Genomic DNA, 24,559 nt, shown 5'->3' on the forward strand with positions numbered 1-24,559 from the left:
AATGGGCTGTTTGTGAGATATCTCTCTGTCAGGTGTGGAGAGGTGGGAGAAAGCAAGGGAGCTAACACATTTCAGAAGGCCTTAAAGCAGTAACTACCTTGGCCTTCTTGACCAGGCCATCCAGGATATCCTGCCTGTGATTATTCTAAGAGTCAAGTGGAGAGACGCCCCATTGTTTGACGGCTGGGATGCTGTTATAAATAGATTTTTCCGGAACAGTCGGTCTCTCATCCAAAACATGGGATAGAAGTGAGACCAGGACAGGATGTCTCCTGTTTGAGCAGCAGGCTGGCAGTTTATTTTTATTTTAATCAGTTTTTATTTGGTAAATATAGAAATGCTTTGATGCAGACTCATGACATCGGCCTTACTTTTACAATGGGCTGGGAGCCATTGTACCCCAGGGTGTGTGGTGAAATTCTCACTGGCAAATAATACAAATTCCTTAGAATTTGACTGAAATTTGATATTTCACCATTTTTTGTTATCAGTTGTTTTTTAATATGTTTTTAAACACAGCAAATCAAACAGAGCCATACAGATATATTTCAATAATAAATTGCATAAATGTTACTGTTATAAGGAGAATAGCAAGCAAAGGATGTTGGTTGATACTTAAGGGCATTTTACTAAAACTAAACTGGTGCTTGTGGTAAAGGAATCCCAGGTGAATGTCAGTTCATTGCCTCCTTTTATTTTCTGAAAAGACTTGAGGTCGCATAAGAAGGAGTGAGAAGGTCAGGCCACTGTGTGGTCAAGTGGAAGTTCTGTAGGGAAATGAAAATTGCCCATGCCAATGATAGACCTTCTTAAACCTACTGACTGCAGCTCAACTGATCATATAAAACCATCCAGTTCCTAAGTTTCATTACAGACCTGGAACTTCACACGGAGAGCCACTGGGGGAAAGAAGACAATGTCCAAAACCCACGCAGAGCGAGTCTAGGCCAAGTTTCAAACACAGGTCTTTGACAGTGAAGCAGCTAAAATAATCACTGTGCCATTACAGATGTCTAAGTGATAGACTCTGTTTCTTGTTGGTACTCATTTAATATGAGACCAACCTTATTTAACGTGAGACCAATAACTATAACAATCATCTAGCCCTGAGAAGAGGAATACTAGTATTCTGTTCTGTGTCTTGTATTTATCCTATGTTTTGACACCCTTTGTATGTTCAGCCTACCTGGATGTGGGTCTTGTGGAACTGTGTTTCCCAAGATTTCTTCCTTTTTTCCCTGAAAGGTCTTTGGGTGTTTTTTTCTTGTCTTCTTAGAGGGTCAAGGCTAGGGGTCTGTCAATTAAACAGGGCCTGTTAAAGCTCATGGAGGCATTTTTGTATGATTTTGGGCTATATAAAAATTGTTGTTGATATGTCTTACCATTCAAACAAAACCTGCATAGTTAACCACAGTATATAATTTCTATAAAACATGGCAGAGCCATATAGTACCTCACACCACCACAGGTCCTCCTGCATTTTAAACACATTTTTTGAAGGACGTACTGATCTCATTATTCCATTTAGCTACACAGTCTTAAAGGTGCTCAATTCAAGGTTGGGGGCACCAGTGCTCATAATGGCAGCATCAGCCACAAGGCAGGAGCCGGTCCTGGGTGCAGCACCAGTTTGTCACAGGCAGGGCCATTCCCATCAAGCCACTGATTAACCTGACAGGGAGGAAATCCCATGTAGACACAGAGACACTATGCAGACTCCACAGAGAATGTGGCCAAGCCTAGAATCAGACCCAACAATTTACAGTTGTTGTGGCACAGCCTCACAAGGCAACAGTGCAATTGTTTCTGAATTTGCACAGATTCCTTCAGATTTGGGGACTTGTTTCCATAAAACCTTTCTTGTCCCTGTCTCCACATAAATGGCCTCATTTAAAAGTGCCATATTGCCCAAAATTGGCAGCCAAATCTATCTAGAAAAAATGGTGTAATGCACTAATGTTAGCAGGGGATCTTAGCATTAACTTGTGAAAAAATGTTCCTGTGCCAGTGTTCATCTGCTGTCCACCATCTTTTGCCTTTTAGGCAGCAATTATCCTCATTTGTTGTGATAGAGAATATGTGTTGGAAGTTACAAACACCCGGACATTCTTCATAAATGAGTTATATCACATAAAATAGTTTGAAAAATATATTTCTCATTTACCTAAATTCTCAGCCTTTTAAATCCCAATGGAAGTAAGCTATCTATCAGTAATTTATGCTTTTAATGGAAAGAAGATGAGTTTAAACTTTTAAGAATTCAGCATCTCAAATGAAGGAGTGTGAAGGATGTGTGATAAGCTAGAGTCCTTTTCTGGGTTGGTTCACATACTGTACTGTATTCTGGTCCATGTTGCCAGTATAACCCTTAATAAGCAGGTTCCAGGTGGTATTGTTCTTACTGTTGAATTATTGCTAGTTTACTCCTGAGGAAAGGCATGTGGGTTTGACGATTATCACTGCGATTATTAGTGCTTAGACTAGCTTCAATTTAGAGTTAATGTGTTCTGTACGTATTCGTGTGTGGTTACTCCTGTAATACAAAGATATCTTGGTAGTTTAATTGTTACCTCTAATTTGGCTTAGTGCTAGTGAATGCACTTTGAAGTTTTGCTGCGTTACTATTCAGAGCTGACTCCTGTACCCCTCCTATTACTATAAGAATATTTTCTCCATGGCCTCCACTGATTCTAATGTGTTACTATATTTTGAATAAAAAAGAGATGAAGAGTTACTATATAATCTAAAAAACTCACAGAAATGAAAGGGATTTTGATATGTATGATTTAGGCACACTATACATATGCAGTAAGTATCATAGTAGCTGCATCTTTTTAACAAGTATAAAACACATGCATGTTTCACACAAAAAATATTTCTTTGTTACCTACATTTTTTAACTGTTATTGCTTTTATATCTTCATATAATTACAGGCAAGAAGAAGACATCGTTGTATGACAGCCAAGCCCCAATCTGCCCAATTTGTCAAGTGCTACTCAGGCCAGGAGAGCTCCAAGATCACATGGAACAGGAGATGGACCGGCTTACCCAACTTCACCTCAGGTATTTGGGTAGTGAGAGAGAGAGATGCAGAAAGATGCATTATAAGAAGGGGGAAACAGACAAAATGGAAAATTCACTACAACTGTGTCCCAATTTGTACTTCTGTAGCCTAGCTAGTCATAATATTTAGAGACAAAGTGTGGAATGGTTGTGACATGTTCTACTCAGCTGATCTCTTGCTCATCAGCATCCTCAGTCTAGAGCAGCAGTTCTCAAACTTCTTTAGAATTTCTTGCGTGGCGGTCCCTTTAAAAATTGTTTGATGGCTTGCGGACCCTTTTATTAAAAATTAAAAAATCAATATTATTTCAAGAAAATTGGGGGTGCCAAATACTTTGCACAAGGGTGCCACATACCCACTGCGCGGCACTGCATAGGTACAGGCTGCTGCGAATAAAACATTTTTTGACAAACAATTATTTATTCAGAAAATATTACGTACATCTTAAAAACACAAAAAATGTAAAATATGTTGTTTGTTGATTATCTGTATCCACGTTTAGTGCTCTTATTTGCTTCTAAAATATACGAAAACTGTTCGCGAGTGTTTTGATTCTATGAAAGAATCGATAATTTTTGATTATGATAAAAATAATAAGGGCTGGTTTGTGCCGAGCGATAACGGTGGGAAAACAATGCGGTGGCAGCGAATAACGGAACAGCAGATTAGTGGTCGGGTCTAGGTGGTGGGGGTAACGATGATGCTCAGTCACTTACTTCCCCTCGGTTGGTAAAGGTTAATAATTATAAAAATATAAATAGTATAAATATGCAATCATTTCTCACAGTCCCACCGAAACTGCAAACCCCAGTTTGAGAACCGCTGGTCTAGAGGGAAGTATTATTGGAACTGGTCCAGGCAGACTCATCCTTGACATATGGAAACTGTTCTAGACAAAATTATTAAAAACCTACAAACCCCATTTCACAATGCATAATTTAAACTTGGACATCTCTTTACTTATACTGTGCCATTTCCTGCTTCTAGGAGATGACTAGAACCAGCAGACCTGTTCACTCGATCTTCTTTAACATTCCGGGATAAGCAGTGAAAAAAACGTATAAGATTGTGCATTTCCTATAATAGTCTTTTGCTTCTTAGAGTTCCTAAATGATGTACAGTAAAACTCATCTGTAGCAAATTGGTCCCATTAGCTAAACAAAGCAACACACAACTAGAAAATTAGACCACTCCATTTTTTCAATGAGCTGAGAAACAGTTGAATGTATGCTATGTATCATGGCACAATGGGTGTCATTTTGTAATAATTAATAAAGAGCACTTTTTCTCCAAACCCTATTCTGCCTGCCGATGCATTGGGAAATTAATATGTTGATTAAAAGCAATCCCTTATTAAGTAGAAAGCATAATTCAACTGCAATGAAAATGTGACTATAAAATATTCTAAAAAAGATTCCTTGATATGGATCATTGTTTCTCATTTTTCTACTGTTTATGCTGAAAATATTTTTAGTTGGTTCTTCTTTGCCCTTTTCTGGGTAGATGCCTAGTTCTGCACATCCAGCTGCTCTGCTTGACTTGTGTTACAAAAATAGACATGAAAAAGTAAATTAAAAAGTCCCCAAATGGCTCACCTAGTATTATAAGTAAATGCAGTAAAAACTGATCACTAATTAAGAAAATGGTTAGAATGAAAACCTGTAACATTATTGTGGTCCACCAGGAGTGGAGTTGGGCACCCCTGCCTTGGACAAACTAAACATTATCTTCTCAATGCTGAATGCAAATGCAGAAGCTTTGACTTTCCTTAACAGTGTAAAGGAAAGTTTAGTATATGAAGAAGTTCTTCTTCTTCTTCAAGGTTCAGCCAGTTCCTAGAAATGCAGCTCCTGCATCTCTGACAGGAAGACCTGGCGTAGCAATTTGCTTGTACCCTTCAGGGCTATAATTTAAGCAGCACTTTCAGTACTTAACTAGGGTGACTGAAGCCACGTAAACGTTGCCCCTTAACTTATTTGTCCATCTTGTGGCACTGTAGTTTAAAAGGCACAATTTTCTTTTCTTCAGCCTAGTAGTCCAGGTTTTACAGTCCCATGCTACTAATGGGAAGAATATTGCTTTAAGTATCCAGACTTTGTAATGTAAAAACTTCAGATTTCATTATCCACAATAAACCTTTTATATTTTTGATTAATTATTTAATGGCTATAATGAGTAATTGTCAGGAAATTAATATCAGTATTATTTCTCATCACTTTTCACCATTCTGACTTATTTGTGAGTTCTTCAGAGCAGGACAGTAGTAGCACTGCTGCTTCACGGCTCCAGTATCCTGAGTGGGATTCCCAGCTTGGTCACTGTTTATGTGTAGCTTGCACATTCTCTGCTCATTCCTGTGAGTCACCTCTGAGTATTCCAGTTGTCTTCCACAATCTAAAGACATATTATATCTGTTAGATTAACTAGGTGCTCCAAAATAAATTAGTGTAAGATTATGTCAAGGTTGGTCTAACACTCTGGAGCCCAGAAATGGAGATAGTGGGTTCAAAGAATGGAAGACCCTCTCTTAAGCCTAGATAGACTAGAGGCATTGTGTAATATTGTGGTACTGTACTCCTCCAACAACTTCCCTTATCGTTTTTGATCTTTCAGGAGAGGCGTTGCTAGGAATTCTGGACCTAAGGGGATCCCCTTGACTATCCCCTTTCCACTCTTCATTCTCCACTTTCCCACCAGGTTCATCAAACAAAATAAAATATAACTTCAGTCATGGGTAGGGAAACCCTAGCATAAACCAACATACTGTAGGTTCTGGGTCAAATAATATATGGCTGAGCCTTTATATCATATATATGGGCACCTTTTCAAACCATATTACATGTGCAATTCTTTTACACAAAAGTGGGTGAAGTTGTGTTTTCTAGTCTTACTCACTAGCCACCAGAACAAACCATTTCCCACCTTCTGTATTCTATTGCTCCCTAGCCGTGCACCCAGCTGTAGAGCAGAAACATGATAAAAGTGACATATGTGAAGCACTTAAGCACACTTGACTCTCTCTTTATGCCATATTTTTTCATGTTCTTACTGGTTTTCTGGTGTGCCTGTTTTTTGCCTTTCCCTGGCCCCTTTGTTTTGGGTTATTTGTCAGAATGTAACCTTTCGTATTCTAGTGCCATCATGGTTCCAAGTCTACCAGTGATTCACCTCTACCTCACCTAAGCGAATCTACACATTGAAAGCTCTCCGGCAGCACTTCACTCACTTTGCTCTATAAGATACTTCACCTGGATTATTTTCTGCACTCTAACCATCTCAATATGAACAAGTTCAATTTCCAAAGCATAGACACTTCATGTAAGGTTGAGTACTGTATGCTCCTGCCTCACTGCATATTCCATCAACAACATAGCAAGTCTTCTGCCTGTATGGCTGTAAGGCAGCCCACACCTTCACCAGCTGGTTTGTAATGTGTGGTCTGTGGGGCAAGTGGCAGAGTAATACAGGGTGGCACATAAAACAGCAGCCTAGTCTTACTGTCAATGTCATGCAGTTTTATTAGTATTAAAAGAATAACAAATTACATTTGAAAAGTTATTTTAAGTATAATTACAAAGTATTATAACATATATTATAACAGTCCATCCATAACATGTATTATGTTATTAACTAAGATTGATGAAATTGGTGTCTGCAGGCAGTGATGAAAAGTTCCATGTGTCATAGCATATTCATGAAAACAGACCTCAGCTCATCTGTTGACACAACCACTAGATTGACTTATGGGGACTTCTTTCCATATGATCCACAATATTGGCAATAACCTCTGAGATACAGACAGAACGGTTTTCGGTTTTAATGCTTTGCTCACAGAACTAGTAGCCTTTCACCAACTCATTCACCCGCAGCGGGATATTTTTTCATGAATACTTCATGTGTCAACTTGATGTATCTTCTATGAACATATAGCTCCATAATTAAAAGACACTGTTCCGAGAATTTCTGCTGGCTTTACTTGACTATGTTTACTGTTGCCAGAAGCAGATAGAGGCTCTTTACTATGCACAGCTCTACTTTTTAGCGTGCCACCCTTCAGTTCTACTACAAATACTTTCACATTCATTACTCTGTGCATGAATTTTTAGTAGATGAAGGCTGATGAATTCTATCAATGCCTTACATTAGCAGGTATGAATAACTAGGGGACAACATGTTTATAAAAATTTTGGAGCACTACAAACATTTAAGAACAATAATTGATAACAGGTTGGCCTTTAATTTGAATACTGAGCCAATCAGTAAGAATAGGCAGAAAGAGGTATTCTTTCTACAAAAAACGCAAACGAGCAAATGACACTCTTTACTACTGTGTCTTTTATTGAATCTATTGTGACATTTACTTTTACATGTTGTTTTGGAAATCTTAGTATTACAAACAAGAACTGTCTAAAGAAATGAAGTATTTAGTCTGCAGCAGGTAGTCTCTTACTGAACTACTGTGTGACGGGCTGGTTAGAAAGAAAGCAAACTCTGGTCTGCTAAGCATAAGATTAAAGCAGAGCCAAGGGTCTAATTTTCATGAAGCCACACCCATTTTCTTGTCCCACCACAGTACCAAATTATGAAACTCATTGGACCATCTCCCCATAAACGACCTCCAAACAGGAGCAGCTTGTGTCACATTTAAGCCACTGGGATGGATGGGTGGATTGCTTGTATGCCCTTTGGTCATTTAATGTTTATAACCTGGGACTTCATATACAGTATTTCATTTTTTTGGATCATTGATTTAACTTTATTGTCACATGTTATCTGCATTTAAAGTCAAAGTCACTCCCCTGCCTGCCACTACACCTTGTAGTGCTTTTTGAATTGAGTTCCACTGAACCACAAGAAGGAGTCTCGTCCACAAGCTTGTTTGTCATGAAATGATTATTTTTCCTAGCATAGCACAGATGTCAGGTACTCTTGTTCACTCTAACTCCTGAGCCACTGGCATCTGTTTGCCTTTTGCCCTTGACCGCCCCAAAGCTGCTCCCTCTCCCTGTACCACCACCACCCCTCTCCATCATGCATATTTCCCACCTCCCGTGCCTCTGGAGTTTCAATAAAGCTGAGCCATTCCCTGGCATTACATATGTACAAACCTCATTGAAAGTGACACGTCGAATTCGGGGCAATTTGTGTGAAATCTCCCTTTAATAATACCGTTTCATTTTGTCCAAATGAGACTTGAATGCATGTAAAATGGAAAAGGATATTTAAGATGTAACATTAGGCAGATGTCTTGCCGGGGGCTGAGTGGATATATATGAGATTGTGGCTGCTGTGCTTAACAGCAGCCGCTCCTGTGCTCCCTGTTAGAATGTGTCACCTTCTTTCTTTTTTTTTCTTCCTGCTCTCGTTCGCTTCCCATGTATGTAAATTAAAATCTATCGTGCCCTTACACATCAATTTGTAAGGGGATAACTCTGAGGGCAATGCAATCTACATATCCCCGCATAATCAATTTGGTTGGAACACAACTCTGGGAAATCAGACTGCAAACACAAAAAGCAATCTTTGTCTCTAGTTTCAAAATCTTGTTTATTACAATTTTTTATTATATTTTTCATTCTTTCACTGTTCACTATTTTAGGGCATAGTACACCAGCAGAGACAGATAAATAAATAAATACCTACATACATACATAACCAATCAAATAAATAAATAAAAACCTTTATCTGCAAGGACAAGTATTTGAAATCTGTATACTCTAGCTTTTTGCAGCCTCTGAAGCTGTTAACATATTCAGAGAAGGTATGAAATTAATGATAATGTTAAGGCATTACTATGAGGCACCCTGCAATGGCAAGGTGAAGACAAAGTGGTCTGAAGTAGAAACTTGCCAAACCTGAAAGCCCATGAGATAATTTAAGAATCTGCTTCAGAATGCCACTTTCTTTCTTTTTGTTACATAGTATATTTCACATAATGCATTTAACAAAAATGAAACCAACATGCAACTATAAGAATTATGAAGAATACACAAAACCATTAACAAAAGAAACATTTACTTCTGTATTTTCAGGAGTTTTTTTAAAGATCCACAGTGTTAGCCTGGATTATTTCTATTGGTAATGTATTCCAGATTTTTGATGCATAACAGCAAAAGACTGTTGGAATAAAGGTAGACTATAATGGCTGGAATTCCATTATGGAAGGATGGCACAGATGGATATGCATCCCGACTGGTTCATTATCCAGTTTGATTGGTGGCAGTGCTTCTTGGCATGGCTCCAGTTTGGACACCTGCAGGGTTGGATGGGAGTCATAGTTTTGGAGGGCAGCCCTTCTGGGGTCTCTGTGTGCTGCCAGAGGTTGCTGCTTGGAGCGGACTTTCCTATTTTATGGAGGATTGGTTTGGCCCAGAAGTGCTTCTTGGGTGCAGTGTTGTGGCAGTGAAAGCACTCCTAGGTCCAACATTAAAGTAGCCATCTCACCTCACTCTGGGAGTTGATGTCAGGGAAAGGTGGACAAAGCTAGCTTAGAAGGAGTGGAGAAGGAGGAGAAAGAATTGGTGTTTGAACCTGGGACCAATGTCTGTGCTGATGTGTGTGAGGTTTGGGGCTCTGAGATGCCTTCTGCAGTCACTATATATATAGTACAGAATAACATATACTGTATTATACTGTACAGTTTATACTTAAATATAGTACAGTAATAAAAGACTGATTACTTCATGTTTTGGAAACTGGGTCTATCATTATCTCACTATTTCATTTTCAAATATGTTCAATCCACTTTAGGGTCACAGGGTCAGATCCTATCCTGGCAACTCTGGGTGCAATGCAAAAATCAAGCCTGGATAATATGCCAGTCCATCTCAGCATACACTCTTGCACACACATAATACAGCATAAAAATGGTTGAATGATTCAATTGTTGAAAATTATTTGTATTATAATTATTTATTTAATTGTAACATAATGTAGGTTCTCCCCTGGTTAAACAGAGCGTAAATGCTGCATAACTAATGTGAAAATAACAGCACTATGAAGGCAGTATAAAATAAGCAAATTTCTTATGCTATATAGTACATGTTAATTCTTTGCAAGCCATTTTAAGCTAAAATGAAAAAGTAGGAGAAAGTTAATTCCATATTTGCTAAATTTTAGTTGTTGAGCCTTCATCAGTTAGTGATTACGTTTATTATGAAAAATAAAGGGTATACAAAGAATGTAGAAATTAAAGAGCTGGTACATTTTTCAGAAAGGTGTGTTGATTTGTTGACCTACAATGACCCCCAATTACTGAGCCACATGTTTAGAGTGGTTTGTGCCAGGAGTTGATCTTTAAGTACCAGATATTACTGAGTCATACAGACAAGAAGAACACTGGCAAAGTGAAATGATCTAGATGGAGGATTAAGTTTGAAATACCTCCTTTTCAATACACACACGCTCTCAGGTTGAATAGGACTGTGAACGATTGTCCAGTGTCTTTAAACTCTGGACCCTATTTTTCCCTTTCTCTCTCTTTCTCTCTGTCTCTTCTGTCATTTCCTCTTTTGCCACCTCTTTCAGCTGGCCTGCCGGCCCTGCTGCTGACACAGTGGATCTGCACAGCAAGTTAAATTCCCAGCTGATCAATAAAGACGGAGTACTCTGTCCTTCTGCTGGGAGCTCAATAGTTTTTTTATCAGTCATGTTTGGGCCTAGTTGGATGCATCTGACAGGGCAGTGAACACCACAAAGACATTCTCAAGGGCATCAACAACCCCTTTTCTTAAAGCATTTGATCCTGTATCTCCAGACTGACATCCCTGAGGAAGCCACTCTATAAATAAGATTAGGAATAAGTTATTAGGTTAACAGATTTGGTCTTCCTTTCATATTATCTCTGCAATTTATCCAAACATATAATTGGAAAAATTTGTAAATTAATTGATTTTCCTTTCTTCTCATGTACCAATACAACTGCAAACACCATAAATCTGGTGCTGATGTGGATGCATGTCAAAGAAGTAAGGGTTACAAAGAAGAGACCTTTATCCATATATGATTTTCTGTGGCCGTGTGTATATTATTTGACATTGAGGACATGGTGTACGTTTCCAGCCAAAAACAGACAGATTATTTGCTGTAACATGAGACGTATTGCACTGGTACTTTTCCTGACAATAAAAACAATTTACTTTTTTCTAAGGATGTTAATTACAGTACATCAGAAAATGACCAGCAGTTGTCTTTCTGCCACATCTCAGAATTATGTTTTAGGTAAATTTACAACTCTAATCTGGTCCTGACAACAAATATAAAAGGCCCATCTAGTGGACTGCTGTCCAGCTCAGGGCTGGTTCCTGTCTTGGCTGCTGCTGGGAAAGGCTCTGGCCTTCACTAACACAAGTTGGACATGGTGGGTATAGATAATGAAGGAATGATTACACATTGGTTGTTCTTAAGCATACATGTGTGCCCATTTCTTTTCCATTTAACCTTGGACAGGCAGTCTTGAAGAAGTTGTGGGGTGTACCATGTTCTTAAATAGCTCTTCTTTTAAAGTTCCTAACTTTATAAAAACAAAGTTCCATAAAACTCAAACCCTATCTTTTGTTTTTAGTTTTATTTTAGGTTATAGTAACTCCATTGACCTCTAACAACAGAAAGCAGCTTTAACCCATATTTCAGCCTCAAGATTTGTTCCAACAGCATTGTAAAGAACTGCAATATCTGAGACCAAGTGATCTCTCACAGCACATTTCTTTGTTTCACAGACTCGATGACTATATTCACTTTACAGCTAAAGGTGTTTCCGGTATGATTTTTACCTAATATCTGATTTTACTGTTTGACAAATTAATTTTACAAGCAATCAAAAATCAAAAATGAGTAACATACCCCACATTCAAAAAATTAAAAACAAATTTGCCAGACAGGTGGAACTTAACAGGCGACCATGAAAACCAAGAGGATATTAGCTTCTGCCCAGCTTCACATTGTTTTCATCATAGGATAGCAAGGAAGAGAAGCGGGGAAACAAAATATAAGAGCTGTTGGTTTTAGTGCAGTCATCACTGCCATACCTGTACATAGAAACCTGTGGAAATGAGAGAGCAACCAGTAGTGGATTTGATGCAAAACAGTGAAAATGCTGAGTAGGATGTTCGATTACTTATATGAGCATCTTTCCACAGCACTATCAGAAAAAATATGCATGTGAGGCATGTCATTTTTGTCAGAAAATACATAACAATAGGGCTACATGTCCCCAGATGGTAAACTTTTCCCTCTTGCTTTCTTTCCATTAGCACAGTGAGTAATACCATTTGATTTTCAGTGCAGAGATACAATGAAGGTCACCTAAACATCGAAGTAAAGTTGGTTAGAGAGTACAGATTTCCAGAAACTTCCAATTCAAGCATTCAAACACAGGTCACACATGTAGCATATGTCTGTAACGGATTTAGTAGCAAATATATGAAAGTGATCTAAATCCAATTTGAAATGTTCTGATTTTAAATAGATAAGAACTGTATCTTGTATGAGTGAAACAAAACAGAATTTGGCTGCCGTGTGAATATAGTCTATATTACTCAAAGTTCAACTTTCTGTACCCCTTCACAAGGTATCTGTGTTGTATATAGTACACTAAATTGTTCCTTATAGCATCCATCTTATCACCTGCAGCAATTCAATGACATTGTAGAATAATAGAATAACCACCCACCATGCACTGCATCAAGATGTAATTTCCAAATGTGTTTATCTTCATACAATACATTTAAATGATCAGAAATGTGTCCTTCTGATGGAACCGTGTAGGTATATCAACAGGACACCACAATAGGTTTGCATTTTTTAAGTAATTTCAGTCTTTTATCAACCACATGCAGTACATACATCCAAGCCAAATGCAAAATGATTTTAACATTTGAAACATGGGGATGGTTTTTTCCTGGCCTATGGTGCTGTTGGGTTAGGCTCCTGCACTCTGCAACCCTGAACTGGATTAAATAGATATAGGGATGTTATATATATTTTTTAACATTTGTGCTCTCTACATATTTAATTTTCAATATTTTCTGTGGATTGTAGTGGGAAAAATCTTTCCCACTGCTGTGAATGCTCCATAAACACCCACTTGAAAGGCCCGTCTTAAGGCTTTAAAATGTACATTGGGACACCACCACTGTGGATGACGAACATCCTTAGCCATCTGTGTTTAGCAGAACTACTAAGAAGTTCCTGCAGAGGGTACAAAAGAGCCAGCACCACAAGTGTGTATGATAAAGAGGCCACAGTCATACCAGTTTTAACATCTCTCTTAAACGTAAAGAGTTTGACAAATGATTCTAAATGAGTTAGGTGAGAAATCATTTAAATGGGAAGGGTGTGACTAAGCGATTTGCTGTTATTTAAAAATATGATTAAAGAGGAAATGTGAATTATTCAAGCCATCCGGTCTCCATGAAACTGCATTAAGAATTCTGTGCATACGGAGATCTTACTGTGACATCAAGAATACATATACAAGCATACAATAAAACTTGCATCACATGTTTACAAATTCAAGGACATGTCATTTCCTACAACACCAACCATCTTGAAAATATTTCTGCATTAGGTGTTTGTCTTTAATTTTTCATTTGTTTATTATTGTATATTCAGTTGCCCCCTTCATCCATGACAACTTGCAAGATCAGAACATGAACAACTGTTTACAGTTATTTTTACATTTGAAACACAGGCAGGTTAAACAGTTTGCTCAGGGTCACACAGTGAACCAGAGGCAGGAATTAAACCAGAAATCTCACGCTTTAAGGTCCTGTGTCTAACAGTCATGTCCCATTTCACTTCTTTATACTGTACTTAATTTGTGTCATGCTATCTTTATCATGTATAGTATTTGTAATGATGACCACCACCCAAAGCAAAAGACTGCTAATATGCAGTTGCCATATGGGAGTGGAATGAACCCGAGTTCTTCTCGAATTAATTTGTATTCCACAGGCTATAGGCAACACTTGAAAATACAACTGACAAATAAGAAATCATAAAATATATACTTTATGCTGCCGACAGGCAAAACAAAAAAAAAAAAAAAAGAAAAAACACTACACAGAATTCCATCAAAAGCAAAAGTTACCCATGCAGGAGTACAGAGGGAGAGCAGAAGAACAGAGGAGATTTGGCTGAGGTTACTTCTTGTCACATGTTGCTAGTTACTAAATTCCATTCCAGTGACTTTCTTTTACTTGTCGGAATCATCAGGGACTGTAATTGCTTTGGTCAGCCTTGTCCATCTCACATCAAACAAGTCATTAGGAATGCAATAAAAACCTCTGTATCAATTCTTCAGAAGGTTTCACTTAATCTAGCACCTGGGTGTTCTTCTGCGGTGATACCTGTCATTCCCCCATACTGGGTTAATGGCAGCTATGTGAATTTGCCACTGAATGCGGTATGTCAGGGCATGAATTTATGGTGCAGACAGTGTGTTTATTATCTCACAAACACTGAGCTAGTGATGCTGTGAATTTATTCTCTTTCAAGGAGGCTTGATTTGTGTCATCTCCCTCTCGCTCTTTGGTGTGCCAGATAAATCTTACACCTGTGGGAAAACGGACTGTGCAAGAGTGCCAGAGGTATGCAGGTCCCTTAATCATGCATCCATGGGCATGGTCAGGCTGAGTTATACTGAGAATTTAGGTTACTTCATTTCATTCAGTGTTCTGCACACTGCAAATAATCAAATTGTTTGCTTGAAATATTTACATTTAAAGTCGATTGTGACATGCAAGTATGCTATTTGCTACGCAGCTATCCTGCAAAAAATACAACAATAAACAACTTACTAGCATTGCGGATACAGTTAAGTCCACTAGGGGGCAGAAACTTACATAAATCTTCATTTTGCAAACTGTAGATTTCATTCAAAATGTACTGGCAGCATTTCAATGCATTTCTGAAGGGTTTATTTAGGAATGAGATGTGAACATCTTTTGGTCAGTTAGATTACTTTTCACTTGACAATATTTTTTAGCTTTGCTGTTTCTTTTAAACTACCTTCATTTCGCACCTACCTGATGTCCCCCCTCAGTTCTAGGTATAATGGGAGCCGTATTTCTCTGATTTGAGATCTTTAATGGGCACTGGCCCCATTGACCCATATCTATCTGTCTGTTGATTGAGTAGAATTCAAATCACTACCATTCATTTTCATGTACTGCCCTTTATGGCACATCATCTTAGTGCTTTATACAGATCGAGAGAATCAAACAGATTACATTCTATTAAAAGGATTATAAGCTAGTAATAAAACAAATTTCTTTAATTAATAAATCAGTAAAGGACTACTACCACAGTGGTTAAAGCTGCGGCCTTACAGTTCCAGAGTCATTGTTTCAAATTCCTGCCCAGGCACTGTAAAGTCTGCATGGTTTCTCTGTGGCCATGTGAGATTTACCTGAACATCTACATTTACATTTATTTGCTGGGCAGATGCTATTATCCAAAGCATATTACAAAAAAGGACATCATAACTGAGTAAACATTAGTCTGGTGGACTTTTTTGGGTAACAAGTATTACAGGACAGCATTACTAATTGATCATCACTGGTGAAGTGCTCCAAACAAAATACAACTCCTTGGCTACATAAAACCTAATAAAGCCAGTATCAGTTAGAGAGAAATGCACCAAACAAGCAAATCCTCAAGCACATCTTAAACACATTGAGGGAGTCAATGGCTTATTCCACCAGCTAGGAGCTGCGCATGAAAAGAGTCTGGAGTGTGATTTGATGTCACGTAGAGGTGGTATCACCAGAAGCTATTCATTGACAACCCTGAGTGGGTAAGAAGGAGCATAGGACCTCACAAGTGTCTCCAAATATAGTGCTAATCGACCGACTACTCTGTGAGCAAGCATTACATATCTGAACATAATACACAATGTTAGATGGAGGATCTGAAGAGAGGAGTGACATGTACCTGTCTCAAATGATGGAATACCAGATGTGCCACTGCATTCTGAATCAGCAGCAGCAGCGTGGTTCTCTGGGTACTCTAGTTTCCTTTTAACTTTCAAAGATGTACAGTTTAGGTCTATTGGTGACACCAAATTTGGTTACTGAGGTTTGTCTTGGTTATGTAAGTAGCCCTTGAATGGACTGGCCAGTCATCCAAAACTAGTTCCTGTCTTACACCCACTGTCACCAGGATAGGCTAAAACCCTATGTTGAAATAAGCAGGTAAATTAGGGAATGAATAATAAGAGTATAAGTACTTCAAACACAATATACAAAATGACTATGCAGCATACACATATAAATAAGCAAACAGCAAAAACCCCAACCCCAAGGTTACGTCCATTAAGGCCTTGGAATAATATCAAGTGTCAAGGATGATATGCCCTGGTAACAGTGACAACAGGGGACAACTCCTTCCAAATGGGAGTCCCAGCACCCCTGAACTCTGTGTACCCCTTAAAGGTTTGCATATCTTCTAGGCTGCCTGTCTTGCAAGGGCAGAACATTCGTTCTTGTCTCATACAGAAACCATGTGCTGCTGTTTAATAGATTGGAAATGAATGACTGCATCCTGTAAATTCTCCATATACTTTATTTTAAAAGGTCAACATAGTCCCATCTTTCCTGGCGTAGGACTATTTGCTTTCCTATATATGTCTGGAGGTCTTTTAATCTTCTGCCATTCCTCACTCTCTCATGTGTTCTTTTGAATTGAGTTTAGGTAACCTACCACTCTTGCACAGATTATAACAAACAGGAAGGCGTGCGTTTTCACAGTGGTACCCAAAGGTGTACTCACATTGTCAGTTGTAACCACAAGGGGGCACAAGAAAAACCCAAACCATAGACACAGCAGTACAGCACACATTTTATGAAAAATGGATTTTATTCCATAAGCCACTTCTCTTCTCCAGTAATCAGACTGAATAATAAAAAATACACAACAATAACCGATTATTCTTCCTTCTCTCAACCTTCCACTGAGTGTTGCCTGCTGTCTCCCAACCCGTGAATGTTTCAGGCGTGACACAATGTCTTCCAGAATGTAATTTCAGGACGTAAAGAAAGTAAGGAGGTCCTCCCCCGACAGGACTGCACTTTTAGACTCCAACTCCCAAGCACCCCTGCTGGTGTCTTGACTGGGCTGCCACGCGAGGACCACTGCCACCTACCGAGTGAGAGATAGAACTGCTCCCAAGTTCCGGCTTCCATTGGTCCATCCACTATTTTACACCAGCTGGGCACAAAGTTATCTTTTCGTTCAGATGGCCAATCCATCCTTCATTCCTCTCTGGCCTCCTTTTAGGCTTTTATTTTCTGATGATACCCCATTAGTCTCTACTGTAAAACTCCAGTGAGGAAAATATATTTTTTTAAATTTACAGAAAACACTTCACTTTAGAACGCAGTTTCATATGGCAAGTGCAAATAACTCAGATATGAAAAATACCAAAAATACCTTGTGAGTGTCAACTTAAAAGTGAGTGTCAACTTAAAAGTCAAAATTGCAGTGTTGGCAATTGTGTTTTACAGGTGGTGATACCGAAATTTCTATTCTGGATGCTATGAATAAACAACCCTAACAGGACAGTCAAGATTAGGTGTGCTGTTGTATTGAGATTTTCCCTTTTGATATTTTGATAACCTACAACAAGTTTTTTTCATTATGAATTGCATTTAAACTGAAATTAGAGTATCAAGTCATCAGCAGCATCTTTTTCCTCTTATTTGAACTGTAAACCATGCACAGAGAAATCATATTTTATAAGAATCACAAAAAACAACAAGCATTGTGTGAGTGTACTCCACCACCAAAATGAAATGTAATGTATTACAGTATACTGTATGTTTTCTGAAAGTCATATATTGATATTATTGACTCTTACAATCACAAGAAGTCTTTCGTAGCCAGACACAGAAATCTAGCATTCTGTCCTTTATTAACAACTGCCACCTTTCCTTAAAGTCTCTAACCCGAGGCACCAGTCGGCATTGTCCTTCTTTCTGTTTCTGTCCCTCATAACCAAAACAAAGCAACAAAATTGAAAGTATGATTCATTATTTAAGAGCTTCTTTCTGAAGTATGAAGATTCCTTTTTGGTCATTAGGATTAAAGAATGGCAGCATCTTATGTTACTCCCTATAGACACATTAAATGTCCACCATCAGTTTATGGCAAAGAAAATTTTATGTATCAATTATGTAATACTTGCACTGAGTGATTGATAGAGAACAGCAGCCAGCTCAGTGCTTGTGAAATATGTTTCAGGTGGGGACATACTTGTTTTGAAATCATACCCCCATGTTGATGTTGGCATTCACATTATGTGATTTGCTATGAGTATACTGTTCCTGGTCAGTTTGATTTTATGTACAACAGAACAACAGAAGCTCTTTCAAAAGGTGGACTCATCATTTTAAAGCATATTAATGGCTTTGTGAAACTAGACCCAAGGAAACCTACATATTTATGGATTATAGCTTTAAAATACAATAAAGGGACATTTTGTAAAACATTATTTTACATGTTTTAAATAATAAAAGAAATGAATGATTTCACTTGCCAGCAAGCAACATGGTGAAACTTGGGTGACTTAGGTGTCCCCTGGTGAGTTTACACATTTTTAGTCTGCCTGTGTGTCCATGTTTTGTTTTGTTTTTTTTCCACAGACACATCAGTAGGTCAATTTTCATTTCTAAACTACGAAAGAGTGTTCTGCAGTAAGTCAGCATATGCTTTAGAGGTGGTCTAAGCCTTAAAGCCTTTGATGGTAGGTTAGGCTATGGCATCCTGGGTTGGAAGATAAACGGATCTGCTTTAACATTCTGTACTTCATACTTATGCAGGCCTATCAAAGAATACCAGCTGTAAATGTATCCAAATGACCTACATGCCAGTGATATGCATTGGTATTAATACTTAAAATAAAAAGTAATACATCACATTTTTAAATGAGTCAGAAAAAATGCTAATACTTCAAAAGCACTGCTAAACTATTCATGTAAGAAATAATTGAGCAGTTAGTTCAGGACAGACCTGACCTGATACAGTCAATTGGTGACAAGTGTGCACTTTGATTCACTCATTCTCAACAAAAACAGTAGAAAAAACATGTATGACGATTTAAAAAAAAAAGAACACAGTGTTACAAATATTTATAATAATCTAATGTTAGATACCTTACATCTTTTGTACCAGTAAAAATGTGTGCATAGACATGCAGTGATCAGTGTTAATGCCTCACAGCTCCACAGACACATAGGTGTGACTTCCACCTAGATCGTGTCCCTGTGGTGTTTGCACATTGTGTTCACAAAGAGGTCCATGTAATCTCAGTTGGTGTCTTTAAATGACCCTGTTATGAGAGGTGGTGCCTAATAATGGGCTGGCACCCTGTTCATCCTTTGTTCCTGCCTTAAACTTGATGCTACTGCTGAGATCGGCTCCACATCCCCCCTTCTATGAAGTGGACTAGGTAGGTTTGAGCCTAGATAGACGGATGATCAATTTCTACATTCATTTTTCCATAATAAACACCATTCGTAGCGATCTCACTTAAAAATGTACACCCTGGAAAAAGTTATGTTCTGTTTTTAGCAGTGCTTATTTTTTATTTTTGCCTCTTGTCACCCTCTCACTCCTTGCCCTTTCCAAGAACTCCAGTGTTAGTATCACACTTCCCATTTTTTGGATTCTCTCTGTTTATCTTCTCTAACTTCAGATAGTTTTTTTTTTTCTCTTTCTCCTCGCTCTGCTCTCTCATTCATGCCCCTGCACATCTGCCAAATCACGTTGGAGGATTAAATCTGGGCAAATTCAATTTCTGCATCCTGCCTAAGCAGCTCTGCATCTGGGTCTACACACGGGGCACAAAGTGAACATGACAGGAACCTTGTTTTTTTGTCACTTTGCCTGGGCTCATCTTTTCAGAGGCTCATAAAAATGTATTGATGTCCCCAGTATTGAAGACAGAAGAGTGGTGTGTGCATGAGTGTGTGTGAGTATATGGGGGGAGGGGGGGTGCTGCATTAATGTCTTGGAAAAGAAATCTGATTCGATATGTCTCTTCCCATTGTTGCCGGGCGTTTTATCTGGAGCGTTTAATACTTTCTGGCTTCTAATCAGTCATCTTAAAGCCGCAATGTCGATGCGGTTGTGATTTTATGTCATTAGCCCAAGCTGGACAGCCCCTGGAGGGGGAAAAAAAATCTGTGGCCCTCTGCCTTGTTCTCTCTCTCTCTCTATGTTCCCCTTTTGAATTTAATACAATGTTTACAAGCCAACGCATAGCTCTTAACATATTTCAAAGTCTTAACTGCTTTGGGCATTCCAGTGACAAATCAAATAACAGCCAAATAATTTATTTCCTGATACCACTCGCCCTTAGCAGGGTGGGGTAACTCCACAGAGAAAGATTACTTCAATAAAAAAATTATATCTCAAATGTGCTTAGCGATCTTACTTGCGACTGTAATTGTTTCAAATCTTGCTTAGCCCCAGGCTTCGTTGGTGGAGTGGCATTTGGAAGGGTGGGCAGGCAGGGGGTGGGGGGTTTGTTTAAAGGAGGAAGGCTTATGATGATTTTTTTTCCTGATCTGTCATTTTATTTTTTTAAAAATGAGATACAGCAATCTTTTAACAGTTTTTCTGTTTTTGGTACATGGTGGTGACTCATGCAGAAAAAAATAAAATCTTAAGGGAGGCTTTTACATTGTTGTAGACACAATTTGGGATTTTTTTAACACATTTAAAGAATGTCTTCCCTGATTTTGTTTGTGATGTCACACACATTTATATGAAGGATTTGAAAAAGTGTTTTTGGGTGTTTCTTACCAAAAAGCATTTGATACCAGTTAAGTCCAGCTGAGTACAATAAAGTTCAATTTCTTTCTATTGTTATTATCATTATTATCAGTGGTAGTAACATTGTATTATATACTATACTTATATATATATAGTTTAATGCCTTTCCCCAAGACGACTTACAAGATCAGAAAAAATACAGCTTAGCCCATGCTGTGAGTCTGAGGAGAGAATTAAACTAGCAGCCTCACTGTTTAAAGTCCAAAGCCACTATACCACACTGCTTCTTTTAATTTCCTAAAAGAATATAATGTGTACCCTCCTAATTTTTGCATTGCTATTCCAGTTTTCCTGACACAATCCAAGAATATGAATGTGAAGATGACTAGAAACTATGAATTGGCCTAGTCCAATGTTGTGCACCCTTCAGTAGTGGTGGCATGTCAATTTTTGAGTTTAACACCCCTTGATACTAAAGCTGAATTTAAACAAGGATAGAAAAAGAATGGGTAATTATTTGGTATATAATGCACAATTATTTGCTATTAATTATGTTTTCATGGGCTGTTGGACATTTGTAATGCAGAGTCACAATTTGATCTTTTACACTCACTAATCTCTTTTTCAAAATGTTTTTATGTCTTTCAGTAAAAACGCCACATTAAAGGACAGCCTACCTCCCAGCACCCCAAAGGTAAGAAAAGGCATCTGCCTTTAATGTTTCATTCTAGTCACCTCCATTGAGGCTTTTAACTACTTAAACCTAGCTCTTTTCCATTAAACTCAGCCACTCCAAGCAGATTCAATCTGTTTTTATTGAGTCAGTTAAACACACGAAAAGTCTCCTACCAGGTGCATATACTTTTGATATTAATCAGCCTCCATTTTATACAGAAGATTTTTACATATACACAGCTTACAGGTAATGAAATTAGAGCACTGACAATGTGACCTGTTCAGGATCTCGATCAGTGGTGAGATTTGGGTTGTGGAATATCAATTTACTAGAGTAACAGGATATACGGCCGCTATTCCAGATGGGGCTTAATTTAATGCTTGCTCTCATATCAAGTTTATGCAGAGTCACGGTCACACAGTGGTTTTACCAAAAACACTAGAGCCATGGCCCAATGCACTACATCATCTTTATGCTAACACCTGTTTTTACCCTCTACTCAGATGACTGAAATATTTTTTTTATAGGTAAGAAAAGTTTCATTGCCTATTTCACTTTTATTGCTGTACGCTGCAAATACTTTTCATTATTATACAATTTTTATTTTAATGGCCTTCTTCTCTGCTTCACATTGTAAGAATATGCAGACTTTTTATGGCTCAAGTGTACTTGTATACGTAGCAACTTGGAAAGGTGCTATATAAATAAAATGTATTACTATTATTATTAACTTCTAAATGTCATATCTAGTAGATTCCACACTTTTCTTGCATCAAATCACTGGCAGAGCCTTGGTTTCAAATCTCATTAAAAGAAAGCTAATACACCATCACCCACACACGCACCCCAATATACCCCATAAACGCATTGGAAAGGAGAAAGAATTATTTTACAGTTTGTTTGCTCAAGCCTAAATTTACTCAGCACATCAGGTTTACAGGGCAAGGTCTCCTTACTGTAGTCAGTAAGGATCCTCGTTCCAGATCTCATGAGAAGGATACTAATGCCCCCATATTCATTATGATTAAGACTGTGCACTTGCAGATTGCCTAGCATTAGTGTATTATACCTGTTCTAAGGGAATAGTCCCATCTATGACATCTATTTCTAGGGCCTTCCTAGCTTTTGTAAAAGTTAATCAATTCAAATTTAATGCAGAATATTTTTATAACAAAAAGTACCCAGTAGCTTTTTACATGACGTCACAGCTCAATACATATTGACATTTTAAGCATAGGTAAGATGAATGATATAGTCACCAATGTGCTCTTGACAGTATTATCAGTGTTAAAAAATAAAATCTTTTACAGACTCACCATTTGTGTGGGGTTTTTTTTTTGGCAAAGAGAGGGAACATTTTCAGGAATTCTTTTTCTTTATACCTTGCCAATTTTAGCAGTCAAGAGGCAGATGAGAGGGAATAGTCCTGATCAGAGAATCTCACATGGAGTCAGGCATGCTTGTGGCCTGGAAGTTCTGTAAGAGGCAGGCAGTTGAAATAATTGGGATAGATTACATACATGACTGTGGGCAAAGAAAAAAAAGCTAAATGAAACAGTTAAAATACAGAGCTCAGAAAAACTCAGATGTGCACTCAAGCATTCTGTCACGCAGGTGATATGGCAGCAACTTATGAGATGATGGACTTTCTGGTTTTTCTTTAAATGTCACTACTTAGAAAACCTTACCTATTTAATTATATGGAGGCAGAACTAATGTTCACGAACTACTACAGTTGTAGTACAAACTTTTTTTTTTAGCATTCTGTCTCTTCATCTACATGTCTGTAATGTCTGAAATCTATCCCAACTATTTCAAATACCTGCCTCATACAGAGGTTCCAGTCCACAAGGATGCCCAATTTCATGTGAGAATCTCTGCCCAGGACTATTAACTTCCTTCTCATCTGCCTCTTGCCTGCCAAAAATGTTGGCAAGCTAAAAAAAAATGACTCCCTCAGTACTGTATCTCTTTGGAGAATCCTTGGGTACCACTGGTTTGTCTTTGTGTTGAATGAGCATTTCCTCTAATGGCATCCTGAATAAGGCACATTACCTGCATTGTGAGGGAGCGTCAGTTATGGTTTTACTGTCATGTGGTGCAGTTTCCTTGAAGGGGCTTGTGATCCTTGTGATGCTCATTGTTGAGAACCCGAGCAGCTGAACAAGGCCAAGGGGACACCCACGTAACATCTGCCTGCATCAGATAAACTGTCATTTCCAGAGAGTGGGACTGGACCGCATGTCTGCCTTGGGGGTTGCCAACCGGGATCCCAAGTTGTTTTGTTGTGTGGTGGCTACATGGGACTTGGATACATACATGGGACTTTGACATTGTGGTCTAAAACAAAGGAAAATAGTGCTTTGTGGAATGATGAACCTGCTTTATAAGAAGCATTTAACTAGGAACATTGATTGCTAGTTTGGGAGACTAAATAACATTTATCTTTTATCTTGCCATTTCAATCTATGCATACTGATTAACGGTGAATGTGGATTTGTACACTTCACATGTACTGTTAATATTAACAATATTCTTAAACATTTTTAATCCATTTGTCTGGGGTCATGGGGCCAATCTCCCAGGCATTGAGTGCATGTCATGTTGTATATTTAGTAGGTATTTCCAAGATTACTTACAGTATCAAAGGTTTACAGTTGTTTCCAAGTATTTCTGTACAAAGTGAACACAGGTAAGCTAAATGACTTGCTAAGGGCCACACAGTGAGTGGACAACAGGAAGTCAGTATTCCTTACTGTCTGTGTGTTAAATGCAAAAAGTAAAAAAGCCAAAACTGGGCAGCCATTAAAGAGTTAAATCAAAATAACTTGCAATCTGGGAATCTGAAGCAACATGCTGCATCCCAGAAAGCACTGCCTGCCCCACCAGTGGCAAGATGATTAAAGATCAAACAACAAGTGAAGGTTGGCCACCTTCCTCCTTGAGTAACTCTGTTTAACGTGCCTAACTCGGAACTTTTTCCTTTGACACTAAGTGCAATTCCAGAGAGCTTACAGTACAAGAACACACTGCTGACCCAACA

The 24,559-nt window shown here is 38.3% G+C and overlaps 1 protein-coding gene across 11 annotated transcripts in view; it reads left to right on the plus strand.

Annotated features, from left to right (window-relative positions):
- Positions 1-24,559, plus strand: part of rnf220a (ring finger protein 220a) — a 349,766-nt gene that overhangs the window by 232,524 nt on the left and 92,683 nt on the right. For all 11 annotated transcript variants that reach the window (XM_051933135.1, XM_051933141.1, XM_028811270.2 and 8 more), the window contains 2 exons: positions 2,935-3,064; positions 21,489-21,534. In XM_051933135.1, coding sequence (XP_051789095.1) covers positions 2,935-3,064; positions 21,489-21,534 — 176 coding nt within the window. The remainder of the gene's footprint in view (positions 1-2,934; positions 3,065-21,488; positions 21,535-24,559) is intronic.

The sequence above is a fragment of the Erpetoichthys calabaricus genome, chromosome 10 (assembly GCF_900747795.2).
Source record: "Erpetoichthys calabaricus chromosome 10, fErpCal1.3, whole genome shotgun sequence".
Taxonomy (NCBI): Eukaryota; Metazoa; Chordata; class Cladistia; order Polypteriformes; family Polypteridae; genus Erpetoichthys; species Erpetoichthys calabaricus.